Source organism: Varroa destructor, unplaced genomic scaffold (genome assembly GCF_002443255.2).
Source record: "Varroa destructor unplaced genomic scaffold, Vdes_3.0 BEIS01000006.1, whole genome shotgun sequence".
Classification (NCBI taxonomy): domain Eukaryota; kingdom Metazoa; phylum Arthropoda; class Arachnida; order Mesostigmata; family Varroidae; genus Varroa; species Varroa destructor.
This window is the reverse complement of record NW_019211459.1, coordinates 18,613,601-18,624,012: the sequence shown is the minus strand read 5'-3', so window position 1 is coordinate 18,624,012 and position 10,412 is coordinate 18,613,601. Positions and strand designations below refer to the sequence as shown.

The 10,412-nt window shown below is 44.9% G+C and overlaps 1 protein-coding gene across 3 annotated transcripts in view; it reads left to right on the top strand.

The window, feature by feature from the left end:
* LOC111253100 (zinc finger protein castor homolog 1-like) overlaps positions 1-10,412 on the top strand; it is a 118,051-nt gene that overhangs the window by 33,276 nt on the left and 74,363 nt on the right. For all 3 annotated transcript variants that reach the window (XM_022812030.2, XM_022812032.2, XM_086992351.1), the window contains 2 exons: positions 401-1,215; positions 1,485-1,764. In XM_022812030.2, coding sequence (XP_022667765.1) covers positions 514-1,215; positions 1,485-1,764 — 982 coding nt within the window. In that variant the 5' untranslated portion in view covers positions 401-513. The remainder of the gene's footprint in view (positions 1-400; positions 1,216-1,484; positions 1,765-10,412) is intronic.

Here is a 10,412-nt window from a genome sequence, read left to right as displayed (position 1 = left end):
TATATATGTATATGGTAAATGGTGAACTGTGAACGCCCAGATAATATAACGGAAATAGTCTATGTCTACGCAGGCTTAACCAAGATGATGAGTATTGAACGGTCATGAGCAACGGCGGCTGCATAGGAAAAGTGATTTAATACCAACTCATCGATAAGTCGATAGCAGTATGAGTTAGTAATAGTGCCCCTATCTACAACAGCACGAGTTCAAAGCGCCAACATACACACATCTGTTCCAGCAGGCGCCATACATTACACAATATGCGAAGAAACATGGAAGCCTATGTATTTTTATATAATCGCTACGTAACAAATCATATACTTACTAACCCAGGTATAATGGATTTAGCTCATATTAACTCGTTTGCGTTTCCTCTGTCTTTTTGTTTACCTAATAGAATTGATCAACAATAGCCTACGGTGCCTAGGCCAACTCGTGACCTGTCCACCTAAGTCCGATGTCGGTTACAGCCGGTCGAATTCTCGCTGTCGTTGTTGTGGCTGTGGTGGTATGACCGCAATGCCGCTGCAGCTGGCGACCGAGGCGCCGAGTAGCGTCGTACAGCCGGGCAGTGTCCAACTGGCCCAGCTCGTGCAGACCTCGTGCACCGCCGTCGCGGCTGCTGCCACAGCAGCTGCCTTACAACAACAACAACAGCAGCAGCATCTGCACAATCATAACCACATCAATAGCGACGACATTGCTCCGACGACGACGACGACAATAGCAACAACGTCATCATCATCATCGGCTGTGAATCTGCCCATAGCCGTCTCGCCAACGACTAAGACAAATAAAGCAAGTCCAACGGTAGCGAAAGCCTCGGAATCGGAAAGCTCGTGTCCCTCGTCACCGCGCGGACCGTCTGGCAGTAAGTCATCCCCAAACTCTCCAAGGCGGATTTCCGAGAACAACAACGCCACCTCCGATGTCCCCGATAGCAATGACCTAGGTCATACCGATAACGGAATGACCGACGTGGATCGCATTGGATTACAAGCCGATGCACATGGAGAGCAGACGACAACGCCGTCTGCAACAGACGACGCAACCAGTCGGGCACGTTTATCTCAACAGCTGCAGGACCAACTGCAGGAGCTGCAACACCAACAACAACAACAACAAAAGCAGATGGCATTTCAGAATCAACTTCAGCTAGCAAGTCGTAGCTTGAATAAACGCAAAAACTTTCAGCCCAAAAACATCCAGCAGGTACAGCAGCTAGCACAGTAATAGCCAAAAACAGTTGAATTATTATTATTGTCATCGACATCGTCATATATTGTGCGCGTTTTTTTTTTACAGAGTTAATTAAGAGGCAAATATGTAGAAAGGGCTGAGTCTGTGTCAATTTCGCATGGCTGTCGTAATTTGATTGAAAGCCGTATAGACCAGATTTGATGAACAAGAAATTGCTTACATATGTCGGCGTGGCCGTTTATTCGCGGATATCGACTCTTTTAACAACATCGTTGTTGCAGGACGAGGTGGCTTTGTCGGCCTCAGTGACCTCGGATGCACCTCTTGATCTGAGCGGGCCAGAACCTTCGAAAAGGTCCCAGACCCCGCCTGCGTCACCGTCTCCCGGTGCTGGCCTCCCAGGACCAATACTTCACGGTGCCACGGTCCTGCCTGCTACGACACATACTACCCACGTGATGTTAAAGGAACTACTCTCCCTTTATGGACTTAACGAGGTGGCGGAGGGTTTTCTCAAGCACTCAATGCAAAACCAGAATACTTCCTCAGCGTTTGCCCCTGGTACGTATCAATGCATAAAAGCATTATAGTAATTCTTGATGCTAGTCGAAAATAAGTATGTATAAAAGTGAAGAATACAGAATCCTTACGTACGCTTGCTTCGTGATCATAAGATTATGATTGTATTGTGTCATATATAGTTTTTAGCATCAATATAGTATAGCTTGGGATCAGGTATAAGTAGTATTAGAAATTGGTTTGATGAATCAATGGCAAATTTTCGTTGGCGTTGACCTTTTCAAAGAATGCATGCCATGAGCCCCATACCATCTGAGAGAGCCCAATGGGCCTGTTGCTTTAGCGGCCTTCGCTTTCCTTAGATACAATGGGATGATCCTCTCTGGCGTTCAGATTGACGCGTCTCAGGTTGATGTCACCGGAGGCATAGACGGCTTAGTGGTCGGGGTGGCGTGGACATAAGCCTCTGTTAGGGATTAACCTAGTTTAGTTCTAACAGCTATTCGAGTCTACAAGAGGCGACAAAGGCGGCAGCGTCCGAGTTAGTTGGGAGGTGCGACAAAAGAAAAAGAGTGAAAAAAATTGAAAAATGCTTTGTTCAGTAAAGTTCGCCCAAGAAAGTTTTCTGTGAGGCGGAGTCATCTATTTGCCGTGTGTTCGTAAGAAGGACAGATAGGATAGCGACCTTATAGATAGCGCCTAGCGAATCTATAGCAGGAAAAGAAGACAAAAGCGAATCATACGACAGGCCAAGTCTTCGAGGCCTCGATCGGTGATTGGCGGAGATGCGATCAGATGAAGGTTGCGCCGACGACGCTAATACCCTCAGCGTAGCTCCGAGCAATACGCTCGCACGTTCGCACAGTGATTTCAATAAGCTAGTCCTTAAATAAACAAAAGGCATCTCTATGTACCTTTTTTTTAGTCGAAATGGCACGTTTAGATCAATATCATTACAGCTATATGAAACAATGTGATACTAAGGCACTCCGAGCTCCGTATACGATGACCTGTGTACGATAGTCATCATACGTAAACAGCACGTTAGCTTCGGTCGATTTACGTACATAAATGCCCTAGAAAAAAATACGCAATGTTCGATTGGAAATAGATATTTTCAGTTTAGTAAAGTTTAATCGTAGCTACTTCGATCAACTGTATGACGGGCCTTACAGGCACACGGGTCGTTCGCAGACTGTTGTTGTCAGACGTAAACCATGGACATTAATAATATAGGCGCGTATATATACACATATGTATGCACAGAACCGAGAGTCATAGCAGAGCAAGCTAATAGGCATTAAATCACACGGGCGTGTATTATCGTCATATGAATATCCATAATTGTACGACATAGGGAAGGATTGTAGCCTACCGATATGGTTGACGCTTAGACATCCTTTCCTTCATTCACTCCTCGAGCATATGATTGTACATACGCTCCTGAAGTGGGCTTACCTCGCAGCGATAGTGACAGAAATGCGTGGCATGGCGAATTAGATAGTTAATCCCGGCCCAATAACCAAAGCAATGCCGAGATGAGTACCGTAACTTTCGACAGTGCCAGGGTAAATCAGCTGGTTCGCGGCCAGCTAAAAAAAGAAACACGACAGAACCAATTGTGCCGGTGTTCATTGCAAAACGGCCTGCTGTATGCCATCAGCACACGCCAGCTCAAAGCGTCAGCATCGTACGGCTTGGCCTACACCGAGCCTACATGAATGCGTCTTCTTTTTGTTTGAAGCCAAGATCAACCGCAGTGACTTTCATTTACTTTACGTCGATGCTATTAGAAAGGGTGGATCACCCGCTGGTCCAGCAACACCAGCCAGCAATAACAACAATATGCCGAACGTCGCACGGCGCTTTCATTGCGATCCAATACATAGATATATTAACAAGAGCGGTTCTTCTACGTTGGTTGATCTTATTCGATTACTTGGAGCAGCTGTTCCTGCTGCTGTTGCTGCCGTTGTGGCGGCCGCCGTATTCGATCTGCCGCGTTTTGCCGCCTCGGACTATCGAGTGACGCCAGCCATCGGCCGCGTCGTACGACACTGACTTCGGAATGATTCGATTTAAACGCTGCTTCTAATCGACCAACGGTCAGGCACGCACAGATAGACACCGGCAGATCGACAAAAATACATGATGGCGCACGAGCCCAGGGACGACAGCGACAAGCGAATGGATTGGACATCAGTAGTGGCAGCACCAAAGACAGGCTCCTCAGGCCAAGGCAGAAGCTGGTCCAGTAACAGCTGTACTAGCAAAGATACAAGACAACGCCGAATGGTTCAATGGATAATTTCTCAAATCGAGTACCGCCTAGAGTTGTCCTGCAGTTGGCAGTGTATAAAAACACAAATTGAAACTAGTTCGAACCTTGGCCCATTCGTTGTCTGGGTCTGTTGTTGACGAGCCGTTGCCGGTTGACGATTGCACAACGTAACGTCAGCTTGGGCAGTTTCCGTGCGTGGCTTCGTTGGCTTGTTAAGGCTAATTCCGAATTGTTTAGGCAAAGCTTCTGACCTGCCATAGCATATCATAGGCACTATTTGTCGGCAGGCAGTAGCGGCGGAATTCGATGCGAGGTAGTATCACGAGGCAGATAACCAAGCCCCTTCTGTTCTTCAGTCTTCAGTTCGATCCGATTCGGAACGAAGACAGCGCTGCTTACAACCACGGACTAACACCACGCACGCACGCACGCACGCACGCACGCACGCACACAAACGACAACTACTGCCGCTTCCTGATGATCGGCCGCTAGAAGGACATAATGTCCATGCTATGCATACGTTCACGCTCGACAACTTTCTACGACAACACCATAGTGGAATGAAAAAAGGAATTAACAGCAACAACGAATTTTCAGATAGAGCCAAAGACGGACGACCAAAAAGCTACAAGTGCGGTAGGTAACAAGAAATGGGCGATGTTCAAGCGGCATTATCAAAATATATCTCATGTAGTAGAGATAACGAATCGAAATTCAATGTAGACTGTTTTTAAGAAGCTACTGCACTAATAATGGTGATGTTATCACATCTAATCAGCTTAGACTATAGTGAACTTCTGTTTTTACAGTCAGTTATTAACACCATTAGAAATCCGTGAAGTGGCAGTGTTCGACTGATGTGATATGGCGGACAACGTGGAAAAGGTGTTCCAATTTACTTTCTCTACGCATAAAAGCAGAATAAGGTCTGTTCGACGATTTTATTTAGCTAGAATTATGCTTTGTGCCTCCGTCGTTATACCCCACACTTGCCCTATAAACGGTTCGCAGCAGACAATGTATGCGAACCTTTCCCGTCTAGGTGAGTCTTGTGGGCAAAACAGGAAAGCGTAATGTATATAACCTAGAAATAATCGAAGGACTATTGGCGAGCAGAGGCAGGAAAACTTAGCGCGGAACAGAGGCACTATCGATAGGTCGAGCCAGGCGGGTAATGCTGTTAAGGGGACTGGCAGCTGTGACCGTACCGCTAACGTATGAATCTCATATCCAGCCACCCCCGCAGACAGCCGATTGAGTTTTCATTGCGATGAAGTCCAGTGATTACGATTGAACACTGTGTTATTTTGAAGCACTGCAACAGGGAGAAAATGGTACATCCCGAACACTACAGTGGCAGCTGCTGCGCTTAATATAAAATATCGCAGTAAGAAAAGTCATGGGGGGCGGATACGCTGGCGATTTACCACGTTCGTATTAGCTGAATGAGACAAAAGCGACAAAGGAGACATACGCCCGTACGTGCGGAACACTGCCTCGGCTTTATAGTCTAGTTAATGGCCGCTGGTGAGCTATGATACGTCCTAACGAGCCCTAACAAGATGTTGGCTTCATCACCCTCTCTGAAGAGAAAATAGGCGACGTAAATCGAATCAGCATCATTCAATGTTTGGCCTTCTTTTCTTTCTTTACCAACAGCAGTTAACTCGTCTATATTGAGAAAAATTTTATGAATCGAACATATGCCGAAGCTCGACCTGAGTGAAATAAATTAGATAAATCATGTACCTGTAATTATATAGATGAATAGATCGTGCACCGATCAATGCTATGAGCGAGGAAGATGTGTCGTATATCGAAACGCTCGTTGTTGAAAGATTGTTCCATTGATGAGGTCAATAGCTAACGTGGTTTCAATAAGAGGAATACAACGGCTACCACACTACGACGGCTGTCAATATCAGTCGGTGTTATTTTAGTTATCTTTTCAACTTCGGATAGCTGGTTAAAGTTATAAACATGCCACACAATCTGATGAAACTCTCGGAAATCGTTGAACGTATCGAAATATGTTATTAATATAATAGCATAGTTCAGATTGCTGTGGAATGGTGCCGCCTCGGATCGAACGAGACTCTACAGCCGTTGCGGTAACGGCAACGTTCCACTTTGTTACGCAACTTGAACGTATGCTACTAAATTGTATCCGGCATATTGTCGCGATAATCTCATTTTCTTAGTAAATTTTATCGTGGGAGAATAGTTTCGCGATAGCAACCGCCGCTCCAGGGTGCGGGGGTGTGGGAAGGAAGCAGGCCACTGGCGGTATCGATGTCTCAGCAGACTGTCATAGTTCAAGACGGACAGAGCGTGCCCTTGAGAGCGTGTTCAGATAACGCGCAGTGCTTCTTGCTAACGTTTAGAAAACGAATATCTATTATTACTGCTTACGAGTACTGAAAACAGCACATTGTTACAGTGACTCCGCTTCTTAATCGAATTTCCTCAAATTTCAGAGGCCCATTTTTAAAATTGACCTCACACACACCCCCTTGAACGATTCGTCCATTACGGCTTTTCGTTGTGTTTAAACTAGCATAGCTATTCACTCGATGCGATGATGGAGCATCGTCTATTGTGAAAACAGGCTACCCCAATGACATACCGTGTCCCGAGCGAACTTTTAAGGTGTGTATCTTTTACTGAAACACTGACGGCAAATAGCAGTCGTTTGTTTTACGTATAGACATTATACAGACTGATATAAAACACGCTCCATTGTATGCTGCTTGATTTTTGCTCTATTTGTCTGTTTCACGCAGAGCAATTCCATGCGACGCGTACGGTTCGTATCTAATTAATAATGTTTCAGCAACATTACCGTCAATATGACGACAATATGAACGCTGATCTCTGTCGATGTTTCAACGTTCCTACACGTTTACTTTGTTCTTTTTTGATCGTTCAAAAATGCTCGTGAGAATTATCCAGCGGCTCGAAGACGGCTGATGCTGCTGGTCTGGGAAACGCTGTATTATTTTGTCTGATAAACTTCCGAACCGGGTGAGTGAGTGTAGAGCTACGAATCTATTCGTGTCTGCGTCGCCGAGAGTAGCGACTGAGTGTCGCGTTGGACCAGGTAGTCGGGGCGCTCGTTTGGAAGAGGTGTTTCTACAGTTACGTTTTACATGCATCTCGCTCGGTTTATTTGGCGTGCTGTTGTTCTGTTAACTGCTGTGGCTGGTGGATTAGTACAGTGAACTCTATCGGAGCTCGATCTGGTCGCGTTTCTTCGCTGCTCTCACGTCGTCCACGACCGAGATCGACAAGAACTAGCGTTCACGTTTGGACGACAAAAGAACAAGAAATGAGAACAGATAGAGCATAATAGTACAGACAGATAGACACGAGGTATGGTCGGGGCAGATCTGGAGGTGGTAGATATAGTATGGCGCTCCAGAGAGAAGTGGTATATCGGTCGGAGACGGAAATAGTCCGATAGTCGTAAGCGTCGTTGCTTTGGCTGTTGGCGTTTGTCTCTTGGTTAGATTTTCGCTCGCGCGAGTACATTCAGCGGTGGGAAGAGTAAAACAGATAATGCTATAATAGTAATTACAGAGAAACGTAGAGGTAAACACAAAACGGTCAGACATGCTAAAGGAATTAAATAAACTGACAAATCCCTTGTCTATGTACTTGCACCAGGGTTTTAGTACTGCATTCGTATTGTTGTTATATATTTCGTTATCGGCGATATTCATACCGGTGGTATCAAGGGCTGTCAAAAGCCTTTATGTGACTAACGGGAACAAAGCCATCAACGAGCGAGGTAAGTAGATGTTTGCATATACAGGCCGATATACTAAACAGGTGATAATGGATACGGCAATCTTTACTACTGATTGACTTCCGCCACCGACTATGACAAACTGCCCAATGTAAAAAGGTCAACTGAAATACTATCACAAGGAATTGTACGCGCTTGAATTTCAACTCCGTTCTGTCTGCACACAATTCGGTCAGAGCCGTTAGTCGAAACACACGACGATGACTCTCAGGGGGGACGTTTTTGATAATCATGGCAAAGATGGTCTATATCAGGTTTTTAACGAAGTATAATATAATTACTACTAGAGCTTATGAAGCTTTGATACCTAACATAGATATTCACAAATCTATTTCGCGTATAGTTAGGCCTTAATAAGGCTTCTTTCTATGCGATTGTCTTCGCTAAACATATCTAATCGTTGTGTCCTTAGCAAGAGAGATGTCCGGTCACACAATCCGCACTCATTATCTCTGTATCCATTTTACTTCTTATGAAAGTCCTTTTTTTTTGCCTCGCTTGCTGCTTTTCTTTTGATGCTGTACGCATATCGTTAAGAAGAACATTACTGACCATCGCCATGTCCGCGGAATTACGCTACAAGAAAGCATGCATTTCGGTTTAACCAACTACCCCCCAACCTCGGCCGCCGCCCTCTCAGCCCCCGGGTATGTAAGCAATCTGCAGTGCGATTACCCCGCGCTAGCCATTCGAGCGATTTTTTTTCGCGCTTGAAGAAACTAAATAAACACCATTGAAATAGATGAAAAATAAGGCTTCAAAGAGCTGATCTTACACCAAGACATCGTTGTCTTCCTTTTCACTCTTACATATCTATCTATCTATCTATCTATCTATATATACATATCTATAAAAACAGAGAACCGCGACAAAGCTGTAGACTATGAGAGAAAGAGAAAACGCAGGAAATATCCAACCATCGTCGCCTCATTGTCGTTGTTGTTTCGGAATTTGCCTTTGTTGGCCACTTTTTTAGCTCGCGGGCGACCGAATAAGCGAGCAAGCTAGCAGGCCCGGACGAAAGAAAAGTCGTGAGATTCTACTCCCAGCCCCGGGACCATCAGGGGAGTTATCCGCGTTGTCCTGCCCTTAGTTACTGTCGTCATCGCCGCTGTGGAAAGGAAATCGAGTCCGAATGCTGGTTTATAATGGCATTATTTTTAAACGCCCTTTGCCATAGCTAGAAGCTGATAGCATGATGTGGCATATACAACCACGGAGACGGGCAATCAGCGTGTCGGCAGCTGCGAGAGCGATGACAACGGTTTGGCAAAAGTACCGCGACGTAATAACGGGATATTGCGCGATGTGAGGAGAAGTACCGTAGCAGCGCAATAATAAGGATAGCAAAATTCAATGAATCTACCATTATTTTCAAGTTTAACAGGAAAGATTGGCAAAGAAAAAAATTAACCAAAAGAATGGCAGAGGTAACCAACGCCGATACAGCGAACGAGACAGAAAAAAAAACTAGACGACGAATAGATATCGGGGTCAAAAGAAAAGGACGCGGCGCACCGTACAGACTAAGAGCCGTTGTAACGGGTATGTATGTATGTATGTACGTACGTACGTATGTATGTATGTATGTATGTGTACGCGTGTGTCTGCGTGAAAAAGCCGAGCGAACGAAGAGCGACAATAATCGGATAAACCAATCGTTTCGACTATTTCGTATTCGTATTTAACTCCATTTTCAATATTTTTTGCTTGCGTGTGTGTTGTCTGCCCTTTTCCGCGTTCTATTTGCACCTCCGTTAGGGGCGTCTCGAGTCGATAGGGCCGATCACAGCAGGGCAGACGCGGTGGCTTTGTTATTTTTCGGTTGTTTGGGCGGATATAATGTTATAAAGTGAAAATATAGCCCATTTTTCACCCGACGCGATCGTAACGGCCGATACCGCCAGAGCAGGTACAACAGGCAGCAATGCTTCTCCAGTTGCAGGAACACTCTGACGATTGGTAACGACGCCTATTTGGTCGTCTGCTGCAGTCGCCGATGTGTTGATGTTTCGTACTGTCAGTCAGTTTATCTCAGTCTCGTTCTTGCTGTCATTTCCTCTTTTGCTCCAATGGGCTTTTGTTTCTGTACGCTCCGACGGCAGGAGCGACGCCAGCAGTAGACATCAATGTGTAGTATTCGGCACCGATGATGGTTCGTACGGAAGACTCCATGTATTTCTGGATGAATCCAGGGTGGAAATGCCGTGAGCGCAGTCTGCTGCTAAATTGGAATTCGATACAAAGTTTGTGTGCTGCTTGTAGAGTGGCCAATTGGAATTGGAGTAATCGAATAAATAGGGCTGGAGATATGCCTGACTTTTTGGCTGGAGACGATTCTCTTCCCCCCCCTCTCTCTCTCTCTCTCTCTATATATATATATATATATATATATATATATATATATATATATATATATATACATACATACATACATACATACATACATACATACATACATACATACATACATACATACATATATATATATATATATATATATATATATATATATTGATTATATCAACTTGAGCAAACAAAAAATACGAACAAGCATGTATATGTATATGGGCTTAGGGATCGGATGGATACGAGTGCTAA